General features: G+C 37.9%; 1 protein-coding gene across 50 annotated transcripts in view; it reads right to left on the bottom strand.

Moving 5' to 3' along the window:
- Ptprd (protein tyrosine phosphatase receptor type D) overlaps positions 1 to 26,508 on the bottom strand; it is a 2,190,171-nt gene that overhangs the window by 82,979 nt on the left and 2,080,684 nt on the right. For 26 of the 50 annotated variants that reach the window (XM_040757239.1, XM_040757242.1, XM_040757248.1 and 23 more), the window contains 3 exons: positions 24,812 to 24,924; positions 13,999 to 14,040; positions 13,399 to 13,496 (listed from right to left, as the gene is read on the bottom strand). In XM_040757239.1, coding sequence (XP_040613173.1) covers positions 13,399 to 13,496; positions 13,999 to 14,040; positions 24,812 to 24,924 — 253 coding nt within the window. The remainder of the gene's footprint in view (positions 1 to 13,398; positions 13,497 to 13,998; positions 14,041 to 24,811; positions 24,925 to 26,508) is intronic. The other 24 variants (XM_040757256.1, XM_040757259.1, XM_040757262.1 and 21 more) reach the window with 1 other exon arrangement.

Raw genomic sequence — 26,508 nt, 5'->3', positions numbered from 1 at the left:
TACAAAGTGAACACAGGCCAAGAATATGGTAAAAGATGAGAAATACTTCTTTTCAGATCCAGTGTTGGACATATCTGAACAACCATAAACTTCCTAGGAAAATTAATATGTCTGTGTAATCACCCCTAATGCCATTGTAAAATGGATGCCTTTCACAAAATAAAAACTTCTACTAGCATATCAACAATTAAAAGCATATGAAAACGTCATTCTGGAAAATATCTGACTTTATTTCAAACATTTATTTCTTTCTAAGAGATATTTTAGAGCGGAGATAGTCTGCTTTTACTGTGCTGAATATGACTAACTCTAAGTGGAAGATGCATTCTGAAAATACAAGAGGATAGCAAACAAAAAACAAGGAGGCTGACCATTCTTGCAAAAAGCAATGTGGGCAAAGAAATGAACATCCACAGTATGCTCTGAACGACAAATCCTCCTTTTCCAAGACAGACATTAAAACCAAGCAGAGCACCTTAACCAGTGATTTGGAGAGTGAGAAGAACATAAAAAGATCTATATGATACCGTGGCAGTACCCACATTTCTCTCCATAGCCTTGTATTTTATCCAGCTGGGGAAATTTGGTTGAAATTGTAGCATACAATGCCTTGCTTCTTAACCGCTTCCACAGTCTACAAAAACATTAAGCCGTTCTGCCAGGGAAACATAATAAAGAACAAATGCTGTTCCCTAATCTCATTTTACATACACTCAAGCAACAGAACATGAGGGGGAAAACGAATTTCTCTGAGACGGCTCCAACAGCACTGGAGTCTGAAGTACTTGATTTTCTGTCCATGGAATGAGCAAATATAGACATTGAAGAACAGCTCCCAGACCTCTGCTCCTGCTCTAACTGTAGTAAACCTCTGAGCTTCCTGAATGTGGGGGAAAGAAATCCTGTCACCCCTCACCAGTGAACATGAGAAATATAATAAACAAAATCACACTCTAAATCCAGCAAAGCAAACCTCACAGCTGCACTGTATTTGAAACCTAACAAAATTGTGGCAGAACTAAAGTTTCTTCTGAAAACAAAACAAAACAAAAAACAAAACAAAACAAAAAAGCAGAAACTAAAACCTTAGGAGACCACTAGATGCTGAATTCAAGGGCCAGAAGGTACTTTAGTTACCTTCTTTAGAGTCTAGCAAAGTTCTGGTACACACGAAGCCAGTCTATCTTGGAATAAGAAGAGCAGCTGGATGTTAAACTCACAAAACACAAAGGCTTCTAGAAGGCAGGTAATAATGTTCTTACCATTATTTAAAAAAAACTACCTAATACTTTTCAAATTGGACTTCCTTGTTCTGTGTGATATGCGAAAAAAATGAGCAGCTTCACTTCACAGTGTTGGTCTATTTCTAACAAAAATTCTAATCCTTGCTCTGTGGCACTGTAGTTAGTTATTGTGGCAATAATTATAGATCAAATGCAAAAAGGCTATAACTCTTTCAAGAGCAAATGGTACAAAGGACAGATAAAGTCTTACAGAAACAAAGTGTTCTTTTCATCCAGATATTTTAATGATAAAGCTGGAGAAAATACTCAAACTACTCGTCTGTGAAAGCTAAGTTAATAGTGGGTTGAGCAAGAGATTATTTCCCTATCCAAGTGTTTGCAGAGCCAATAGTTCAAGGGCAACTTGGGGCACAGAGTATTATTTTGTCTCTAAAGAAAACAAATCAAGAGTTTATAAAATATATCACATAATTTCAAGTTTTTGCTTACAACTACCTTGACTTTATTCTAATAAAAAGCACCTACTTTGGGGTTATAGAAATGTAGGTTCAGTTTCCAGCTCCTATAGTGTGGCTCATAAACACCCATTGCAGGGTATCCAATGTCCTCTTCTGATGTCTGTGGACACTTGCATACATGTGGTGTACATATTTGTAACAATACAGTACATTTCACAAATATTTTAAAAATTAAAAATCACTTGTTGTATCAGAGGTTTTTGAAGTAACACAGACAAAACAAGTTAGCATGACTTTAAGATCTATTATAATACATTGTATTTTTCCCAGAAATGCTTTTCTTTCTTTACCTAGGGAGTACACTTAGAAAACATCACCTGTCACATAATATAATGTGTAAAATTTCTGAGTTACCTCAGCAATATTACTTAAAAGCAGCTGAAACGTCACCCTCTAGCAAAGCGACATAAGCAGACTAGACTACAGAGATCCTTGGATTCTCAATCACAGCTCAGCAGTAGAACCTATGTGCCCCTGAGTTACAGCCTCTAGGTCTGTAGGATTTATTTATTTATTTATTTTTAAGATAATAGGAGAACTTCTGAGCTGTGACAGGATCAATATTGCAAGAACAGAAAAGAAAGACACAAGGAAATCAATGCCCCCTTGCACAGTATCCACCATTACCAACCATTAAGCTGAAAATTTTATTCTCCTGATGACAAGGACATCAATTAATTACTTGGAGAGGGGGTTAAATTCGCACCTTCCCAGAGCCAGCACCCTAGCTTCTCTGAATTCAAAGGGAGGCAGCATGTCACCGCTCATTAACTAGACTAATTACACTTCCTCTGTCACTGCGGCATTTCTGCTCTCTGGGTAGAGACAGCACTGAGCAGACAAAGCCTTCGAGGGACGGGCCCTCCACAATGGAAAAGCAAAAGGGCAAGCTGATAGCTGTAACATCCACTTAGATCTTATTTTGTAATAATCATGTAAAGTAAATACAGGGTGAGGGATGGTAGACTGAATGGCCTCCCAGCTGAATGGTCTGCTCCCGGGGCTAATGGAAATAAAAGCTAGAGTTACAGCACACACAACTACTACCACAAAACCTTAAGAAATAAAGGTGCAAAAACAGTCGGCATGCTATACCATCACAGTTTGCCAGAATTTGTTAAAACTCTGATCTTTGCAAATCACTGGGAGGTTCTTGTGTGAAGTTAAGCTACTGAAACATAAAGGGGGATTTTGAATAGACAGATGCTCTTTAAAACTTAAGAGGAAGAGTCACACAATATTATTTTAATGACGCTGTGACTTTATTTATTATAGTGAACAAGATGTTCTTTGATCCTAGGTCTTATGCAAATGACGCCAGGTTATGATTTGTCATTTTTGGAAAGGAGGCTGTTGACAAGTAAATGTTTTATCTTTAAGATTCACAGGCCAGCTTATTAAGTCAACCATGGAAATGTCAAGATGAGAAACAAGTAAATGCTACCCACCCCATCTGAGACTCAAGATTCAGTCTCTACATCTTTTAGTTCCTTAAGCAATCTTCTTTCTGCATCTGCTTTCCTAGTGGTCAGGATTCAGTGACATTCACAATCATTACATGTGGCTACAAGAAAAGTTGTTGAGTTTGGATGGAGTGTGGTGGGTTCTGCTGGTTTTGTTTATTATTTAATTTAATCTAATTTTCCCAGGATGGTGCTTCTGAGGCAGGTTCTACACAGCCTAGGCTCGCCTTGAACTTGTTAGGGTAGCAATAAAAGCCAATTCCAAAAAAAAAAAAAAAAAACGATAAACTCTGTTCGAAAGAATTTAATCACTGGCCATGGGACCACCCCCAGGAAAGTAGGTTCACTTAAACTATGGTAAAGAATATCAGTCTGTCTTTAATGAACCAGCAGAAGCAATAGTTGGTTAAGGTGATAATGTGATCTAGACACTAGACCAGGTGGTTTGTGGTTTACATTGTAACTTGATCTAGTAACAGTGATGTGACTACTGGCAAGTTACTTTACTTCCCTGTGTTCAGTGTTTTCTTTTTTAACATGGTATACTAATAGACCATTCCTGGATGAATTAAAGGATTTGTTATGTGCAATGAATTTTCAAGATGACGAGGTGTAGTGAGATGTTCCCCCGCACACCCCAGCTCTAGTGCTGACCACCCCCGTTTGGGTGTGGTGACAGGCGTGGACTTGACAGAGGGCAGGACTAGGTCTGGGGTCCTGACCCCAACATGCTCTCTTCCTTCCAGTTGGGTCACAGAGAGCAGCCTGGGTGGATCCTGGAGCAGGAACCTGCAGCGGTTATCTGTTTCTTGTGGAAGTGCCTTCTCCCCGGATAAAATTATATTGACCTATATTGAGCCTAGTTCCGTAAATCTTGATCCATGCATCCATAGCTAGGCATGAGTACTATTTACCTTGTGGAACTCTGTAGAGAGGCTAAATATTGTTAATATATTAATCTTATATAGTTCAAAATGAAGAGAATAATATGAAAACTACTCTTTAATTGGCAAGAACGGAAAGAAAGAGGGTTAGGGAAAAAAATGGAAGAAAGAGTGAATTAAGTATCAAGGGCATACATAAGCCTCTGGCTGGAGGGTCTGATGAATGGCTGATTTAACACTGAGCAGGTGAGAAATAACTAAGCTTTGGTTATGTTGCATGTATGAACTTTTTAGTTAAAGTCAAATGGTTCAATTGCTACTTTTGTGATGATTATAAAATAATACAAAGCCAAATCTATAAATTCTTGCAAAGTCTCAAAGCTCAGATCCTTGTCTTTAGTTTTCCCCAAACATGATAGTATATTCAACCACAGTTTAGCCTTAGCTAACCATAACAAAACAATGACAAATAATCCTCTCACTGTCACTTTTAAGCTTGAAAATATACAGGTAAGCAATGGTATCCTGGTGATTTGGACAACAGACTCTCAGCCATTGCATCATCACTAAAATTCTCCCACAAACCTCTTCTCTGAGGAAATGGAAACACAGATGCATTCATTGGGTCTTTCAGCTATTTTTGTAGGTTGTTTTATGACCAGGAGTGGGAAGCACTTTCCATGACTTGAAAATACTTTGGGGACACTCAGTGCTGACTGAGTGCCCCGGTATGGAGACCTCTATGTATGTGAGCAGCTTTTGCACCTCTCAGCAACAGGACCGTGCTATGATCGTTGCAGCTACATCACAGCCCAGAGTCCCTAGCAAAGTCATTCTTTGCTCCATCTCCATGCCTCCGCATGCAGGTCTCTCTTGATCTGGATCCTTAAAATTGTAGTATTAATCCTCTGGGGGAAGTCTCTCTTCATGTCTACCTCATTCCCACTATCCCTTTACAGTTATTGACTTCCATGTTTTCTTAGGAGAGTATAGAGTCATCCAGGACTCAGCTCATTTCTTGACATTTGCTGTTCTACAGTAAATGTTTGTCAAATAGCAGAAGCTATTCAAACAGCCTTCTTATTCCAAAACAAACAAACAAACAAACAAACAAACAATTGCAATCTGAGATTATGTGCCAAAGGGCACAGACAATAGTAAAGACACCAGTATAGTTTTTGAAAAATCAGTAAATATGAATTATTTTCTAGATGGATTTGAATTTTAATATAGATATCCTTTTTGGAAAGGAGACACAAAACATGCAAAGAACACTAAAGACACCTTAGTTACTCTTCATCCTCTTTTCCCCCTTCCCTTTGCCTAATTGATTCTACGGAACACCCTTTTGGAAGAACTGTAAGGAAATATGATGAAAAAAATAAAAGCAAAATGACTTGCCAGGGGGAAAAATCAGGGTTACTAATAACTGACATGTCGGGCAAGTGTGATGAACCCACAGTATCAAGGACCACTTCTACCCTGAGAACAGACGGTGAGAGGCCAGGTGCCAATCACAATTTGTCTTCATTCCATCTTAATGAGGATAAGCAACACTCTCGTTTCAAACAAGAGAAAACCAAGGCAAAATGAAGTCATCTCTTCTGGGTTTAAACAACACAACTGGTAACTGGATGATGGAAAACATGCCCAGTTTTTGGACTCCCACGCCCTTTCCTGTAGCTGGCTGGTCTCCTTGCTTCTCCCGATCTTCACTTACACTCTGGCCATAAGAGAGCAACTTCATTTCAAAACCACAAGAAAACTTAAAAATGCTATCTTTTTCAGCTCTTGCTGTAGCTCTCTTGAAGTTAAAGCTTCCTAGGGAACTACAGACATGGTTAGGATTAATTGCTTCCTAAGAGCCTTGGGCTCCACGGGAGAGCACATGGGGAGCCACGCTAGACGGCGTACAGCAGTGGTCAAAAACCCATCAGCAGAGGGGAACTTATATGAGAGCAAGGCCTGTAAATCGACAACTATACCTCTGTGATGTGAGGTTTCCCTGGGGTGAGCAGAGCTCACAGAAGTAAATAATAAGCTGCACGGGCTTAGAAGACACCGGGTTTGATGCCGCTAAGAAAACAATGAATTTTTAAAGTGAGTTTAGGAATAACAACTTGAAGAGTCTAAACAGAATCCAGCTCCGGAGCTTGGCAAATTGACTGCATTTTGAGTTCTTGATATCTGCATGGGGTCAGCAAGAACGAAAGCCTCGGCACAGATCAACACTCCGATTTCAGACAGTGCTTCTAAGATGAGCTGCTGCCTTCCTGTCCTGCTACATTTGTTTACAAGATACAGAATGAGAACCTGTTTGGGAAGAGATTCTGTTCCTTTGCATCTTCGTTGGTGAGGTTGTTTCTGAACTATTGCTCAAAGAAAGCATCTTCTCAGATTGGCAATTGTCAGGGCCATCTTCCTTGTAAAGGTCTCACCAGGAGTTTAATCATAGGCACGTTTGAGTTAAATCTAAAGGGCCTGTGTTAAAATGTATTCACTTGTGTGTGGTCCCAAGATAATAACAGTCTAATTTCCCGAGAGAAGGGGGTTTGGAAATAAGGCTGTGGTGATGATAGATTAGGTGGAGATGTCGATCGGGAAAACAGCTTTTTTTTTAAACACAGTCTTTGTTCTGTGCGTTCCTGTTGTTGGTAATAGCAATTTTGATCACAAGAAAGATTTTTTTGTGAACTGTAAGTTTATTTCAAAATTGATCCAGACAAACACTTTGCCTAATCATCTGCTGCTGCATTCCCGATAGCAAGCTTGTCACCATGTGGCCAACAACATTCTGAGATGTCTTGACACCTGACCAGGAGAGTTTGGGCACAGCATGCCCCTAGAATGTAGGAAAGCAAGCAGTAATGGCTAATAGTGTTGGCTGAAGCTGTGGAGTTTTCCTTTTTCTTCCTTATTATATCATGTTTTACTGGATTCAGGAAAGCCCTAGGGGTCTGGCCAGCAGTAGAAGAGACCAGCGTTTCACTGATTTTACGGCACTGATTCCTTTCCAACTTTGTTACATTTCTGATTGACTGGCATCTTATATGTGGTACAAGATTATAATTATTAAATTAATGCTTCTTTCTTGGTGGTCTGTAAACTATGTGATATCTTCACATTGAGGCTATTTACATATAATAAAACACAGAATATTTCCATTTCTATCAGCAACTCCAATGGGTATCATTATGTACAAGCTTATTTTCATGCTCCCTAAGCCCAGGCTCAAACTGTTGTAATGATTACAAGACCTGTGCAGTTGACCACTCTTCGGTATTATTTCTACTGTTGATTCAATAAATAGAATACCCCAAGTGGTATGGAGATGGATCAACACACAATTTGAGAGGTAGATAACTTACATTCTATCTAAATAGGAAAGGATTCTGTCTTGCAGTCCTTCAGTTTTAGGAGAATCCCATATTGACTAGTAAATTTAGATGTTCATCTTCATCACCTTGAATTATCAATACCAACGAGTAAAACATTTGTGTCCTTTTTAGTTCATGAAATTATTCATTTTTCATTCCACTATATAAATGACTGCAATTTGTTAAAAAAATAACAACAAAATGTTGTTTGGCCTAATTTATGGCCTATGTTTCAACTTTCTGTCTTGCAAAAAAATTAAAAACAGATTTTTGTCATCTACTTCTTTGTTTCTTCAGGGAAATAGAGAAAAATTCCAAGAGACTCAAAAGTAGAACATACACACATGCAAATAGTAATGGTTTGTTGAGAAGAGATTTGTGTCTGTGAATATACTGTGGCTTGGTCAAATATAACAAGAACTTTGTTCTAGGAAAAATGAAAATGTTTTCTTTTGTGGTCACTGATTTGATGACAGACAATGGTTGTCTCTTTTCTGGTGAAATATAATAATTACCATTGGGGACAGACAAACTATCCTTAGAGAAAAGACATATACCATCAACATGTCTCCAGAAAACCAACAACTATTCTGATGGATAGTTATGCAAGGCAAAGTGCTATCTACAGCATCTGTACAGGGTTTCAGAAGAAACATTATTATCTAGTAAGAGATTATGATTCCTAGGACAGAACAACAAAACAATAACAACAATAACAGAAAAATATGTAAATCTCGAGGGGAGGCAGTTCAAATGGAGTGAATAAGAACATAGTGTCAGCTCTTGGTTCTACCACAGACCAGGCATGTGGCATTCTTTCTTAAGCTCATTTTCTGAGATCTCTATACATAAAAAATTTGATCTAAACAATGTCTAATGTCTCTATAAATCTCAAATATGTTTATGTATTTCATTACTTATCAAAGAAACATTAATTTTATTCTTTTTACCTCCTTCACCACACTATGCAGAGTTTATTCAATCATGATATAATATACATGTTGTTATAAAATCAGGAGATCAAGACTTTCGTATCTGGCAAGTTTTCTAGAAGATCCCCATTATTTTTGGCACAAAGGGGATGGAAGATCACTGCCATGAGAACTGGAAGAAGTCTCTAGCACATGGAGATGATAAAAGGGTGGGCGGGGAATAAGTGCTATGGTCACAGTCATCTATATCGTTAGATAGTAACAAAACTTGGGCTTAGCTTTTATGACAGGAACAAAAAAGCCAAAGTGGCACTGTAGTGAGGACTTCTGAGAACCAGTTTGTTGTCACTTCCTAATTATAATCAAAGGATTGTGGAGAGTAGTTGTAATATAGAATTTTAAGGTAATACTATAAATAGGAAAAGCTAGTAATAACAATTCTAAAATCGATTTTTGAAAACTGTGTTCTTGTGGCCACCAGAACAGGATGGAGAATGTCTAGAGGGGATTTAAATTAAATCAGAAACTCATTGGTTACCCTATAAAACTGATGCTATCATTGGACCAACGGGAGTATCTGTTCTAGAAGACTATTGTGAAACACTGTTTTCCGAACATCTCAGGGGTTGTTATACAAATGAAGTTACAGCATGCATAGGACCTGCAAAAACAAGCCAGTAAAAATTCCAGTGTGTGTGGGGCGTGGTAGAAAAATGAAGCCACATCCACAGCTGAGGTGCTAATGGCTGCTGGGGGAGGCAGTCAGTTTTCTTCTGGGCTGTGGATCCAGTAGGTTGCTCGTGCTCCAGTGGAGAATGCTACAACTATACCCATACTAATTGGACTCAGTGGGTTAATAAAAAATACATATGAAAATTGAAAGTAGATATAGTATGCCATTTCTGGTAGGATTCATGAAGGAAGGATTAGGGAGTTGATTTGAGCAAAACACATTGAATAAATGCATGAAATTCTCACGTAATATGTAAAAATACTTTTGGAAGAATTTGTAAGCAAACTGTCAGGAATATTGAAGGGATTTTGTTTTCACTGTGTGTGTGTGTGTGTGTGTTTTTTTTTTTTTTTGGTTTTTTGAGACAGGGTTTCTCTGTATTGTTTTGGAGGCTGTCCTGGAACTCACTCTCTAGACCAGGCTGGCCTTGAACTCACAGAGATCCGCCTGCCTCTGCCTCCCGAGTGCTGGGATTAAAGGCGTGTGCCACCAATGCCCGGCTTTCACTGTGTTTTAAGGCAGGCTAATTCCACAATCCATACAACCAAGTTATAAAACCTAGAGTGTACTTGAATTATGATCTGTGAGTCAGAGAAACTGAGCAACTCAATGTTGAGAACCAAATTGGAAGTCAAGTTTTATTTTTATATTCCTAAAGCACCTCGATCATGATCCCTTGAGCATTTCCATGCTGGGGGCCTTGACTCATGGGATAGGGCAAATCTGTCTATATCAATAGGTTACTGAAACTAGTTTGTAGAGGGAAAGGGGCATATCTGCAGTTAAGACAGAGTTACTCTTACCAGTCTTGTGTTAACAGGGCACTTGTGACAATTCATAGAAGGCAAAAAACAGTTTTTATAATTTTGAGTTCAAACGTATCTATTCCTAAACTAGCATTGCTTCATATGATTCCCCAGTTGTTCATCTACCCTGGTGTCTCTATATTTGTGTGCATTTTTTAAAAGCAGAAACTTATTGTGTGTGTTTATGTTTGTGTGTGTGTGTGTGCGCACGGGTGTGCCAGGCTAGACTTAAATGTATAATTATACAACTCCCATGTGCTGGGATCTGAATTTAAAATAGATTAGACTTCCAAATAATACTATTCTGTTTTGCAAAACCTGCACTTCTTTTGAGTTCTATTTGTATGTAAGCCTAATTCATTGACTTTGAGAGCGGACTTCATTCTGTACATGACAAATTGAGATTGTTCATATTTCAGTGACATTTTCTTTTCATATAAGAACATGAAAACTTAAAACATTTACAGTGACTAAAGCATTTAATATGATTTAACCTTATAATATGAGGTTAAGCTCATTTTCCAGGGTACATTTTCATGTGTCATTGATGCCAATGGTGGGATCTGATGTGTGATTTGATTTGTGTCTCCTTATTCTGTCCTCAGGACCACTATAAACAACTTTCGTGTCTTTAGTCTTTGTTTTTTTCAAATGGGAGTGACAAATTTTTGCTTTAGTCAGTTTAAACAGGTTCAAATGAACATTAATTCAGAGTGATTAAGCCAAAATCATGAAATGTTTGAACATAATGAGTTTTTCCTTTTATTTTTCTTTACTGTAAGTCAGTGAAAATATATTCAAATTTATACAGTAGTTACTAAGAAAACAAAACGTTGCTATGTTATTAACATATAAAGACTTTACTCTTATTGCCACAGATGAGTACAACACTTAAATATCTCCTTAATGGCTGTTAACACACAGTCCAGTCAATTCACGCCCAGGGAGTTTTAATCACAGACCATCTTCCTGACGAGTGGTAAAGACTCTGTATGGGCTATCATGTCAATGGCCGAGGTGACTCGGGGAGTTGCTAATGACAGTCATGCCAGCACGGATTGCATAGCAACTTTTAAGGAGTGCTTCTGATCAAAATGATCATTAAATTAGCTTTGCATGGAACATTTCTTGAGAATTTCTATACTTAAGTGAGGCCAGCTATTTTATTCAATGGAAACAAGTAAATTTGCTGGAGTCCCCTGGTGGACTTGGTTTATTGATCAGCTGAAAGATTTTGTTTTTAATTTTTGTGACCTATTATATCATTACAAATGAAGAGTTAAAGCAGGATCCTGAAGAAAATATACATAAAAATAATTACAACAACATGTTAACAATAAAGAACAGTGAAGATTCTGGTTGGTGAAAACTGACCCCTAAACTAAGAGTTTCTGTTGCCCCAGAATTTACTCTTTATTTGATTTCGTCCCATTGTTACAACTCAGTTTTTATCCTCAAGCTTCAAATAAGGTATTGGAGCTGTTTTAAAGCCTATTGCATCCTTTGACAAGGGTCCTATACATTAGAGGAAGATAACAAAGAGGTGGGAAGCAGGGCTTTAAGAATATAAGACAAGATTTGGTCCAGTATTAATTTTTCTGAATGCTTGAAGAAGAAAAAAGGAAAATATGATTGAGCTCATTGGAAAGGCAAAAAAAATCCAACTATGTTTTGTATCAAAAATCACAAAAATGTTAGAATATATAAACTGGGGAAGGCTGGAGACTAACAGTGGACATCATTTCAAATGGCTTGCTTATCCAGCATAAAACTAGGAAGCTGGATATAGTGCCCAGGTCTATGGTCTCACTTCCACAGAAACTGTGTAGGATGATCCTAAGTTTGAGGATAGCCTGAGAAAGTTAGTGAGACCCTGTGTCAAAATTAAAAGTAAGCATCTACTATGTAGCTCAGCAAGAGCAGCCTTTAGTACACATGCAGCCCTGGATTCAATCACCAATCATGTACAGCAGGGTTGGGGTTAGTGAAAAAGAAAGGATACAGATAAGTATGAGACAGAAAGAGGGAGAGGGGGGGGAGTAAAGGGAGAGAGAGGGGGAAAGAGCAAGAGGCAGAGGGACAGGGTGGTTAGAAAGGCTATGTGAATAGGTTGCCTTGGGCCTCCTGCTTCACATTCTCAGACAAGGCATGTCTGAGGTCTGTGATCTCTCTGACCCCTCAATGGTAGATCTCATAGAAGTTTCTCATGTGATAGGACAGACTGTAACAGCTGAGAGACAAAGACGATCTTGAACAACTGCCATGGAAACTGATACAGCAAAGACAAATAAAGTCTTGAGGGAGAGTCATATTTAAGACTTCCAATAAGCAAATCAGTAAAATGTCTGCTGATAATAAGTCCCCAATATGGTTTTTGCAACAATTACAAGATTTCAGCGGTATATTTAAATCTCGTGCTGCAACACATGAAGTCCAAGAACAATGATGCTCCCTTAGCAGTGATGCAAGAACAGGCTTTGCCATGAGCCCGTTACTAAAGGCCAGTTTAGCAGCATGTTGCTTAAAAATGCCACAGTCGCAGTACAAATAATCTCTCTCTCTAATTCAAAAATCCATATAGAACCGTTAAGGACTGGGATTTTACAATACTAGTTAGTTTGGAAACAGGCACATCTCTGTTAATCTTAGCATTCTTTTCCACAGTAGCTGATGGTATAGAGTTGTCAGGCCATGGGAACCATTTTATTTAGAAATCTTGTACTTATGGGGCCAGTAAGATGGCACAGCAGGAAAGGAGCCTAGATTCCCAGAATCCCATGCAGAATGGGAGAACTGACTCCTGTAACTTTTCTTCAGACTTTTACATATGCACACTCACAGATAACACATGCACACAGAATAAATAAACCACAATATGAAGTGTACTTAATCCTGATGATATATGATATCGTTTGCAGGGAAGGTGCTTATTTTTTTTATTTTATTTTTATTTATTTTATTTTATTTATTTTTGAGACAGGGATTCTCTGTGTAGTTTTGGCTGTCCTGGAACTCGAACACACTCTGTAGACCAGGCTGGCCTCAAACTCAGATCACCTGTTTCTGCCTGCCAAGTGCTGGAATTAAAGGCATGCACCACCACCACTCAGCAAAGATTCTTACTATGAATGATTAATTTGCACCTATTTGGAACATTTAGAAGCTTACTGAGTCAGAACATGATATGGACTCAATATCCAAAGGGGGAAAAAGGCAAAAAAATAAAAAAAGACAAATATCACTATTTACTCAAATTACACTGAACAAATATAAAACAATACCTCGAAAATGCAGTTTCTATGTTTATTTCATTGTTTATGTACTCGAATTGTATCTGATTTGGAGTAGTATTTCAATAGAAAAGTACCTATGCTAATTTTCTAGTCAAAAACAAAGATATACATTCATTGAATGTTCTGACATATAAATGAAGCATATTACCTCATATTCCTGGGAAAACTTCAGGTTGTCATTGGCTTTCAATCTCTCAATATGATCTGCAAGTTCCAAGATAGGTATTGGAGGATGGCTAGCCATACCTATTAAAAACGAAGAGGAAACACATTTGAATAAAAACCAAATGACGGCAACACATCCAAAACACAGTGAATGCTGTAGTTAGAAATGGCCTGAAAACATGTGAGTAGTAAAGATGTTTTACGTGAATAAGCAGGCAGATAGTCTGGTTACTCAAAGCAGGACATGCTTAAAGTGAGGATTTTGGAACCAAGTAGAAAATCCACCAAGCATATTCCCCCAACTAGCACTCCTACTGTGGAAGAAAAGTGTTACTGTGCTATGAATCAATGAGGTTAGCTAGCAGGAAAAACTGAAAGTCGGGCCTGATGTCAACTTCTGCTTTGAGTAATTACTGTTATACTATCTCAGACTCCTTCTCCTGCACTGTGTGAAATGGAGGTTGTGTGGAATAAAATGGTGAAAAGTCAACCAAGGAACAGACGGTGAAGAGGGCCTGGAAGGGAGGAGGAGCAGCCTGATCGGAAACAGAAAGTGACTGATGTATAATCAAAGAAAACTAACTTGAAAAATGAAGGTTACCAGGGTAACCGGAAGCATCTGAACCTGCAAAGAAAATGATGGTGTAAATAAAAATTTAAAAAATTTGAATGGATTTAAAAAAATGAAATGGGTAGCCTGATACAGCTTAATAAAGGACTAATAAAATGCAAGCTTGTGCAGGGTTTACCATACAATATGATAGGTGAGGATCACTTTAGTATTTCACCAACATATCCGGTGACAGCATTCACATGCAAATGTGGACACGGAAAATGGCATGCACAACAGGTCATTGACAATGGCTGCCGACAACACACCGATACCAAACCAAACTGAATTTCAAAAATGTTTCCACTAGTAGCAGATTGCAGAGGCTGGGGTTTCAGCCTTCTAGCCATTTATAAATGGCCACACTAGCAACACAGTGGTATTTTGCTCTCAAGTCTCACTCTTCGACCCCCAGCAAACCTACAACCTACTTCAGGTGTAAACATCTTTGTCCCTGATGGGCAATGAATTCAGGAAAATAAGCAAGTGATACATGAAAAGACAAGGAAAGAAAAGAAGGCAGTAGGGACCGATACATCTTAGTTCAGTCGGCCAGCTGAAGACACACTAATTTCTCAGTGTTTGTTAAAAATAATCGGCTGTTAATTTTGATGATTCTTGTGTTTTTCTGATTTCTTTCCTCTCTCTGTTCGCATGCCTTGATCTTGTCTCATAGAGATTAATTTTGCAAGTGTGCCATGAGAGAGAATTGCTGACTCGGATATTAAGAGACACAAATTCCAGCTGGATTGAGACAGTGAACTAACATGCCCCCAGGGAAGCATCTGAAGGAGAAAATTAGAAGTGGGGAGCTCAACCTGGAAGCTCTGCTGTCACTGCAACCCTGGGGTAGCAGGCTGGAAGGATGACCATTAGATCAACGTGACAGTATTTCTTGAGTGCTTTAGAAATGGTGTCATTATCTAAAGTCACCCCCTAAGTTCCTTTATCTGAGATGCCAAATTACCAATAGTTATGATAAATTAAGTTAAAAACAAAGCAAAACAACTTTGCTTCTTCAAGATCAACATGTTGTGCTTAGCACAGTGCTGTGGTCTACGGTGGCTTTGTGTTCATGGCTGTGAAGGTTTACTTATAGGAGGCAAAATCTTGGTAGAGAGCCAACAGAAATGAGTTGATTAGATGCAGATTCTCTTTGTTGATGATATAATTATATATCCGGACCAAAATTTTGGAACCCTTTCTGAAGCTTTCCATATAGATGGTATAATTGAGCAAATTTACATTTGGTGGAGTGAAAGGGTGGGTGACAACAATCTAGTAATTAAGAGTGAGCTCATCCAGATGAGGCACTCCCCAGAGAAAAGAATGCAAAAGCAAAAGCGCAGGGATGTTAGGCTGATCTGGACATGGAAATGGGCGATGTGGACATCATTGCAGTGCTTTAACAGAGAAGGTAATAGAGACAAAGATGTTTAGACCTTTTCGAGCGAATCGTGGGAGAGAGTTATTATCATATATGGACTGAGTGGTGGTTTGGCTAGAGAGGGAGGACACAGAGCCAATCAGGGAGGCGTAGGGGACTGAATTACTGCTCAAAGCTGCAAAAGTAAAGCCAGTTGGAGATGGGAAAAGTATTAGTATAACAGCAGAAGACCATAACAAACAATACAAGATGTGATCACATATTCACTTCTGACATGTGGTCTCAAAGTACTACTTCGGAAGCTAATTACAGAGAAATGCAAACTAATCTGAGCTACCTCTTTGTACACAGCATTAAAGACCTGCTACTTGAGATGTGACAGCATGCATCATATGTACCCAATTTCTAGAACAAGCATCCATGGCAGAACAGCCATTTTAGATACAAGGGGGTGAACATATGGAGACTGCATGAAGTAAGAAGGAAATGTCGACCCATAATACAATGAAGTTACATCTGTTCTGACATCTACTTAACAGGGACCTATAATTGAGCATCTCCATGTCTTTATCTGTAAGACCAAAGTGTGAAGGTGAGTTACTTCTGAAGGTGTTCCCCTCTTCCCAACACCATTTCACTACACGGTTAGAGACTCTAAACAGACAAGGGTCTTTTCAGAGTGGTTCCTATAAAAAAGATTAAAAAAATTTGCTTTGAGATGTGGAGAGCATTGCTTGTAAAATGGAAAACTACTATTTACTTGAGTTGTCTGCTATTTACGTTTAGGTAAATTCTCTTTGGCTAGTCAAAACAGTGTATGCTCTATATGATGAATGTTGCCTTGTTTATGTTTAAGGCTGAATACAAGCATCAGTCTGTTGTCACATAAAACATGAGATAAAATCACTGTAACAAAGTTCTTTATTTCATGTCAGAAAACACTTATTAAGCAGTGCTTAGAATAAGAATGCCCTCCCCCACACCCTCATAGACTCATAAATGAAAGCTTAGAGAGTGGCATTAGGGGGTGTGGCCTTGTTGAGGTAGGGGTGGCCTTGTTGGAGGAAGTGAGTCACTGGGGATGAGTTATGGGGTTTCAAATGCTCAAGTCAGGCCCAGTGTCTCTGTCTTCCTGATGCCTGCTAATCCAACTCTCAACTATTTTTCCAGGACCAGGCTTGCCTGTGGGCAGCTATGCTTCCCACTATGATGATAATGGACTAAACCTCTGAACAGTAAGACAGCCCCAACTAAATGTCTTTCTTTACAAGAGTGGCTGTGGGCATGGTGTCTCTTCACAACAACAGAAATTCTAATGAAGACAAATGGTGTATTTTATAATAATTTCCAAGAAACTTGTCCATCGCCTAGTGCTCAAAATGCACAATCCAGATTACTATATTCTGGATGAAAAATTAGACACCAAGAATACTAAGAAGTTGAAGTTGATATCATTGAAGTAGTTCTCAACTTTTGTCTGGTAGTTTGGCCATTGTTCACAGCCCAGAAAACAAGTGTGAGTTTATCTGAGTGTGTGTGCCTCTGTGTGTGTGTGTGTGTGTGTGTGCATGTGTTCATTCAGAACAATATTTTCATATCAATTCTGAGGGCATTTTAAATTTCCACTGAAGGATGCACATCAGACCAATTAATTCAGAACCTCTGCAGGTGGGAGAGAGACACTGATGCTTTAAGTTCCCTAGCAATAGCTCTTCATCCTATGGGAGGTCATGATGAAGACAGCAGGAACCTTGTAACTTCATTTGCTACTTTTTTATGCTCCAAAATCACATCACGATTTATGAGAACAAAATAATTTTTTGTGAGTGATATCCTTGTATTCCTGTGACACCCCACTAACAAGCTTTATTCCTTTTCAGATATTACTAGCAGCCAAGAACTTGAAATGTAGCTAACAACTGCTAAGGATGTACCAGGACTAGGACCTCATTGATCCAAAGCTACAAATACACAACACAAATACATTTTAAAGACTTGCATTGACCTTGAGCAGAATTTAACACCTATCGGATATGATGTTACAATGAAACCTGATGGTGTCTTCGTCATAATGAAATCTACTGCATAGGTTGGAGAAAAAAATGATAACTACTTTCACCATGGTACATATTAGTGGTAATAATACCAGTGGCTTCCTTGCATGAAATAAAAATTTTGAGTATTGACTTTTTTTCGCTGAAGCACATTTTGGAAGTAACTGAGTCCAGTGCTTTTATTTTATACAATAGTACTCAAGAGTTCAGGAATTGTATCTGTCACCTAACCAATAAGATAGCAAAAACACGGCTATGCTGGTTGATATCTTTAGCCTGATTTTTGTTTGAATAGGAGCTGATTTTCTAGCCCAAAGGCAGAATCAGAGGGCTGAGGGAGTCAGGATGGTACAGTCAGAAAACCAAAGATCCCTGACAATGGTACAGTAGCCACTTTTACAAAGAAAGTAGCACTGTTGTTTTTTTTGTGGGGGACAGATTTCTAGGACTACTTTCTTTCACCAATTTTTGCTTTTCAGGAAAGAAAAGCAGACAAAGTGTGCTCAGACTCACACTTGTAATGTTCCCACTGCAGGTTCCTTTAGGTTAGTATAGTCAGAGTCCTTGAGGCTATGAACCAATAGTATAAACTCAAAATGCTAAAAATGATAGTGCAACTTGGCCAAACTTTTTTTAAATATAAAGGAGATTATGCTTTTAAAATATTCTTACAGTGTCCTGTCATTTAGAGCAGACTTCAAATAGCTATACTGTCATAGAGAAATGCTTATGAAAAAGAGGTTCAGCATTTCCAGTACCAGAACAGCAACTCTAAAACCTCCACTATTCAAAATATTTTGAGCTTTGATTGGGTGCATAAGTAGAAACATCTACATCTAACCTCATATGATAGGTGGCAGCAGAAATACAGGTATATCAAGAAATCATATGAAACTAGTTTCCAGCTACATATGGAGTCTATGAAATAACATTTAGACTTGGAGTCTATCCCCAAGATACCTCAGTTCATATGTACAAATATATATTTTTAAAATAGCTGGGGCTTGTGGCTCAGTGGAAGAACATTTGCCTAGTATACAGGAAGATCTAGCTTCAAAACCCAGTTTAAAAAAAACAACTCATACATACACAATAATTTCTTGTATGTTAGAAAAAATACTAATACCAAAATAAAGCAAAAATTCAAATCTAAAACATTTTGTTCCCTAACATATTATATAATTAATATTCAACTCATACTTGCTTTATTTATTTTCATACGTGTTTAATTCTTGCATTACATGCCTGCCACAAACTCTCTAAATTTGCTAAGTACAGCTTTTGTGGCCAGTATTAATAGTGGCATATGATTTTTGCTGTCACTGAACATGTGTGCTTGCAATGTCTCCATAATATGTTATGATTTGCCTGGCAACACTTTATGATAAAAGCTGAGGGAACAATTGGTAGGTATCAACCAAGGAGAAGATAATCTGTTTATCAATGACCCTCCATGAGTATATCTGACTTAGAAGCCACTGAAATTGAGTTCCTTGAAGATTAGTAACATTTTAACATAGCTTATATACTACTTAAGATGAGATAAATACAAATACTCTACTATGTTCATAAATTTATTTCATAAACTAATGAACATAAGACATAAGAGAACTTTGCTTTATAATATACAATTGCTTCTAGGGAAAAAACGGTTTTGAATCAGTTATGATCAGTAATATCTTAAATAAAATATTCTGTAAGAGTGTTTCTCGGGCAAGCATTTAATGACAGACTTAAAATTTACTTTTGTTGTAGGATTTATCAAAATAGGGGATTTGAACAAACTATCTTCCATTATAACCAAAATTTACCATTCTGATTCAATTAGTCAGTGTTTTACCAGTATAACATGCAAGAAATAAGTGTCTTTTGGTTAGGTTTTATGTAGATATTTACTTAGAATAAACTATGATGATAATAAACATATACATACATATAAAGAAAGGTGGGTTTCATCAGCATTGGTGCAATTACTAGCACCAATGGATGGGAGCTATTGCATGACCTCTCAAAATCCATCCTGTTACTGCGCAGGCAGTCTGAGTCTGCTGCTGATACCACAGTCTTTGATACATTAACTTCTGAGTTTATTTTTGCTTTTCACAGATCATCAATCATCTACCAGTCATGTTTTTGTTTCAGGCGAAACACACTAAGGTCAGCTGCATACTGAAATGCAGCCTTAGAGCTGTGGCCTCTGCTTTTTAGTTCCGACACTCGATGGTTGTGTTTGGATATCTTTGTGATGGGGAGGGAGAGCACCATGTTGGTGGTGGATGGTACTGGGTCCCCTACTACCGGTTGCCCTTCCTTCTCCTATGTACTGGACAGAACAAGACTCTCTTGACAGTGAACTCAAGAACTTTGCTGGGAAGATGCACAAATATGAACATACATCTGTTTTTCCCTCCCTCCCTCCCTCCCTCCCTCTCTCCTTCCCTCCCTCCCTCCCTCCCTTCTTCACTCTCTTCTTCCCTCCCTCCTCTCTCTCTGCTTCTCCCCCCATTTCCTTATACATTACCATCTCTTACAGTATCTTTTATCTCACTCTCTTTTTGCTTTTATAGAGACCATAGACCAGAGAGGGAAAATTATCAGTAAATAAATATTGCAATATTAAAAAATACTGTGAACTGGTAGTCTTTATAAAAATGATAAAGGCATTTGCTATCGCATTCCCTGGCATCTGACATATAAAAAATTGTAACAATAGTATGAAAATATCCACAAGACATGAAAGTCAGATTTCATGAACAGGGAATGGCTTAACACACATTGAAATCTGTAGAGCAGAATGAAATCTACAGTGTGAACTGCCAAAAGGGAGGAAAAAATCATATTCCAACTTGGAAAAGGCCTCTGTTTACATATCGCAAAATTAAAGCAGAGAATGGTATGTATGGTCCCCTATCTACACACCTACTGCATATATGCATTTAGAGGAATGCACACAACTGAGGCTCAGATGGGCTTGTGTAGAGTCTTGGAAGGCAGATACAAAGGTAAGGTCAGAGCTGTGATCAAAAAATGTTCTTATCTTTATTTAATATATGCTAAAAGGAAGAATTGAAATTCATGAGATAAAGTGTATTCTTATCTGAAAAACCTTTGTTTGACCATTTCCCACTTGAAATTACCAAAGAAAAATTCATACATTGAAAGTTTAAATAATATCAGTGCATCTACTGTCAACAAGCATCATTTGAAATTTTCTGAAATTCCCTCCATTAGAAAAATGTACTACTGCTTTTTGTAAGTATAAGCAAGGTATTCTGGGAAGGTAGTCACAAGCCATGTGGAGTTTACAAGGAAAGAAAAAAAGCAATTATTTCTTTGCTGTGAAGGTCAACAGACACAGTTCACTTTTGCCAGTTCGAAGCCTAAATACCAACGATCTCTAACTCACAAATCGTTTCTTCTAGAAAAGACATGTAAGGCTTTGTAAGTTAATTACTATATTTATATTGTGTGTGTGTACTTGTGCATGCTCCCTTCTGTGGGTTCTGGGGGCAGAACTTGGTGGTCTGCTTGAAAGGAGAAGCCCTTACCTGCTGAGTCATCTCAGTGGTCCCAAGGTTTCTTCTAAAAGCATCTTTTATAATTTATCTTTTCCCCTTTTTCACAGAACATAAGCATTTGTAAAAGTTTTGTAAAAAGATCTGTAAAAGTATTTGGCTAGGAGTTAATAATTTTAGTGTATTCCTTTACTGTCTTTCCTCTGTCTTCCACTCATTTTGCCCAACTTGTTCTGTTGAGGCCAGGAGAGTAGCATATCTCTACCCAGCTTTTACTTAAATTTATAAAGTTCTTGGTGATGTTAGAAAGTTGTCTAACTGCCCATCCTATAATAATGCTGTCTAGCCCAGCACACAAATAATTGGAACCTACTGATGCAAGATGTAATTATGTTAATGGATTAACCAGCCTAGTTTCTCCCAAATGCATCCTGTCTATATACTGTGCTTTGAACTTTAAGAAACACATAGTTGTGGATGATATTAACAAACTGACGAGCCTGTGCCCTCAGATGCTCAGGTAAGGCTTTAACATCAGGATTAGATTTTTGTCCAAAATTTTACAAGTATGCTAACACAAAATTTTGCTTTAGCTAAGCAACAGTGGAAAGAATTCTGATTTCCTTATGATCACAATGTGTCTGTGGTACTGTTAAACTGTCAGAATACTGTCATGTGACAACTGGGCTAACCATCAAAATTGAAAAATAATCTGACTTCTCAGCTGTAGACTTTTTAATGAGAATAAACAAAATGTAACTTACCTATCACTCACAAGAATTTTTAAAAAGAAAATTAAACAGAATCAGAGGGTTATACAATGAACTTTCCTTTATCCTGCACAGATGATGGAGTGTCACCTGGTAGTGTATACTTGGTACTTTATCATTCCTAAGGGCCTGTCACATATGGCATCACCTGCTCTCCTGGGGACATTCTGGGGTAGGTCCTTGGTATATAAATCACAGTTTTCTTATTTCACTGCATGTCATAATTTTTAGGAGTGAAGGCATGGGTTATTAATTTTCCATTTATGCATGTCATTAACAAATATCCTCAACTGTTAATGTTGTAAGGGAACAAGTAATTACAGATTAATAGGTATGATGCATATAACACATTTCACATAATGAAATATAGAAAATTTAAAATAAAAAGTAGAATCATAGCACCAACAAAAGCTAATCAAGGATCACTTTAGTTTATCACCTGAGAAAAATCACGAATCTTGAATAAGAGGGGAGGAAAATTACAGACATTCGGTTTACAGGCCCACCTTCTGCTCTCACCCTTTGATGTGTTTTTAAGGCATTTTACAGTCACTAGTGGGTTTCCACTAGTGGGCTGAAGAAAACGGCCATATCCCTACATATTCGCCACTAATACTTCAGCCTACTTCATTTGTAAATGGTCACTATTTAGGACATCAACCCATCTTATACAGAAAGGAATCAAGCTTAAGTAGATTTTTCTTCCAAGCTAAAGCATAAGGTAAGAATTCCTGAATGAGAGGCTGTGCTCGGTGGGGAAGGGCAATCTCTTCTGTGCTGTTCTTTTCCTTTACTACATTTCCTTTCTTCCTTTTCATCATGTTTTTCCGCTTTATGCCACTCTGCATTCAGTAACAATGGTAACCCTAGGCAAACGATACCTTATTGTACACTTTAATATCCATTTTTAATTCAGTAAATTCTTTTTTTTTTGTTTTTTTCGAGACAGGGTTTCTCTATATTGTTTTGTATTGTTTTGGAGACTGTCCTGGAACTAGCTCTGCAGACCAGGCTGGCCTTGAACTCACAGAGATCCCCCTGCCTCTGCCTCCTGAGTGCTGGGATTAAAGGTGTGCGTCACCAATGCCTGGCTCAGTAAATTCTTAAGTGACACAGCAATGATACCTCAACTGTAACTCATGGCAGTTTGAATTTAGCCCACTTTCTCCATAAGCAGATCTAACATTCCTACATGCATTAAGTAAATGCACTCTTAAAGAGAATGTTTGGGTTGGTCATGCTTGTAAAAACGCATTCACAGAAGTGAAAGACACCTGAAGATGGGATCTTTTGGAAGATTTTCTTGCTCATCATTACCTGTATCTGTTAGACATTCTTGACAAGTGGCTCCCTGCCATGCTCTGCCTTTCTGAGCAACTGCTGTCAGCCTGTAGGAATAGAGAGGTGGCACTCGTATGTGCCACCTCTTAATTCAACATGCACTATGATTCCATGTCTACTAGAAGGACATGATCGCTTTCAGCGCAGATCACATTTCACACAGAGGCAGTGCACAGCAGCATTTGAGAGCAATCTGTTTCCTCAATGGATTACTGAGGCTAAGCAATGAAATGTAGGGAAGAATTTGGTTTTTGGGAATTCTCTATGGATTGAATTAGATGACTGAGAAAGTACATGAATTATTGGGCCAACCATTCTGAAGCAGTCAGTACACTTCCATTTTAAAATGAAGCAAAGTAGAGTTACTATGCCAATTTATTTTATATCAAATTGCCTTTAAAAAGCACCATGGGGAAGACTCAACATGATGCATGCAGAGGACTGCAATGACCCTGGAAGACAATTCAGATATGTTCACCCTTCATGGACAAGTTCACAGACTCCATTTATCAGTTATGTAAATGTGTATGTAGCAGACATTTGGTTTTATGGACATTTGCTCTGCCATTTATGCTTATGAAGGCGTATGTCTTCAAAAAGGCAAATGTAAAAAAGCCTAACCTCATTTAAATCAAAATTTTGAACAACTCAACATTTGTGATGATTGTATAGCTACCTTGAAAATGTGGAACAGCTCTTTCATTTGGAGTTAGTAGTTACTGTGATCATCTATATGCAAAAATTATGCTAAACACAATAAGCCATGCATTTTCACAGTTCAAAGCAATTCATTGAGAATGTACAGTTTAATACCTACAGTGTATCACATTTGGAGTTACAGAATTCAAACGTTAATTAGAAACAAAAGACATCTGCCTGCAGTGTGTGGTATATTACAACAACCACATTTTACTCCCAAAGACCCTTCTAGACAATGCTTTGCCTTGCTCACTATGGGAAGGTACTTAGGACTCTCAGTGTGATGTCCCTACTCACATTTGATATTTGCCATTTACTTGACATGAACAGTTTGGGCAGAAAAAAGCAAAGTAGATCTAGTCTTAAAGTAATATTATTGTAAAACCATCTGTCAGCAGAATAGTACTTTTCTCTGTTGAAGCATTTAATATTTTTTTATTTTAATAAAATGTATACATTTCATATCTCAACTTGTTCAAATGTGTCTACAGCCTGAAATATAAATTGGTCAGTGAAATTTAGTATAATTAAATTTTAAAAGACATGAAAATGTTCATTAATTCAATCCATCCTTTCCTTTATCCTCTTTGTCAGTCTCCTCTCTTTACTTCCTACATTCTTCTTTCATGGTACCATAAACACAGAGAGCAGAGTAAGAAATAAATATGCCAATGAGAAGAACAATTGCCATATTCATCTATTTACTCATGCATTTATTTTATAAGATGAGAAAGCAGATTGGTACCACTGAACATAAATAAACCATGTCATTCTCATTAAAATGATAGATACTTTTCTAAAGGCTGAGGACAAATGATACATCTTTGTCTTCCCTGTCCCATTTCAGATTTCACAAAGTGCTTAAATTTCTCTCTATTGTTTATGTAGGTATACTTCAACAATATTAAAACAAAAGATCAGGATGGACAAAAAATGGTTCAAAACTAAGTTATTTATCAATTTTCAAGGCAGTGCCAATTAGACTATGCCACTCTGTGACAGATGGGATGAGTCACTTACCTGGTGTTTGAAAGTTAAGGCGCCTCAGCTCTACTGGGTCTGTTGGGTGATGTGAAGGGACTTCCTTATTGTTTGGTAAGCTGCTCTTTCTGGACTCCGACTCTGCCCTCTTCCTACAGAGGAAAAATTATAATTTAAGATTTAGGATGAGGAAAATAATCAAAGAACTAAGCAACAATCTAGTCATTCCACCGCTCTTCTTTCAACACTTTGGTTTCAAAGCTCTTAAACAGCTTTATAATTAAAGTGCTCTATGACCTTGTTCAGGTGCTTTTGCCCCATTAATGTAAATAATCTCAAATCACTCTTCAGTTTGGGGGCTAAATAATTAATTCAGGTTATCTAATTTTGGGTTTGCATGGGGCACTGTTAGATGTACCCTGATGCTTGCCCTGAAATTCTCTTGTCTACTGGTACTATTTATGGTTAATAGGACTGTAAACCTCTAGTAGACAAAAACTAACATTTTACCATAGGAAAACTGCCTGGCCTCAAAGTAAACAACTCAATCTATTCCTATCCCTGCCCCTTTCTCTTTTAAAAGAATATATAACTGGTGGCTACAAAATACAGATCTATTGGAGGTAAGTGCAGTAAATATATTTCTAAAATATTAAGTTATCCTAATACCCAGAGGGAGAGTTGGGACTACAAAAAACAAACAACCCCTTTGTTTCTCAAACTGGAAGGAAAAATGATAGTAGTGGGTGTGTATAGTGGTGTTATGTAAGGAAATTTAATATTTTGTTAATGGAAGTCAATCACAGAAAGGCAAGAAAAAAAAGTACTTTTATTTCGCACAATTGCCAACTCCCCTGATGATTATTCAAGACACCTGATCAGGTTTTTCTATAAGTGTGATTCTTCACATAATCCACCTTCTCCTTGTTTTACTTCTGACTTAATTAGATATACTCTATTAAGTTTCCAAAAAATAAACAAGTTTTCAAATAAATGTTGCGAATTTTTCATCCATTTTCTTCCAAACTCAAAAAGTTTCTTTTGGAGAGTTAGATGAAATCCCCTTTTAACAAACAGAAGCACTTTTCAGATTGCCCTTTTCAAAATATTGATACTAGCAGTCTCCATACTGCAGTCAGAGTGGTTGCATCTCATCCTTGTTTAAAGCAAGAATTCTTGTTTTGTGCAAGGTGTGCTTCAATGTGTTTAGGTGATCCTGTGTACTTTTCATATGGCTATGGAACAGATGACTGGTGAGCATTGTTCTTGTCATTGTTCCTGTCATTCAATGCTCTACAGATTAGCCAGAAAACCTTTTGGTCACTGCTCGTCTATACAAAATAGAAGTAACCAGGGGATGAAAGGCAGACTGACAAAGAGAGGATGTGCCGTTGACTTACTCAAGTGCAATGCTGTGGTGACATATCCTTGATATAATGAATTTTCTTGGGTGGGTCCAATTAGGCACCTTGTCCTCTAAGTACCTTGGAATAACCTATCTCAGGACTACATTTTCCTACCAAAATTTTCTTGGGTGGGTTCTATTAGGCACCGTGTCCTCTAAGTACCTTGGAATAACCTATCTCAGGACTACATTTTCCTACCGAAATTTGTCAGGGAGAGCCTTAGGAGGGAATGCACTGCCAAGCCAAGCCACACTGCCAATCTAAGGACAGTGGTGATTCTGAGTTGTGTCTGAAGCACTGGCACTTCTAGTTGCAGGGAATATGAAATGA

Source organism: Mesocricetus auratus, unplaced genomic scaffold (assembly GCF_017639785.1).
Source record: "Mesocricetus auratus isolate SY011 unplaced genomic scaffold, BCM_Maur_2.0 Super-Scaffold_100014, whole genome shotgun sequence".
Classification (NCBI taxonomy): domain Eukaryota; kingdom Metazoa; phylum Chordata; class Mammalia; order Rodentia; family Cricetidae; genus Mesocricetus; species Mesocricetus auratus.
The sequence above is the reverse complement of the archived record's forward strand: the minus strand, read 5'-3'. Positions and strand labels throughout refer to the sequence as shown.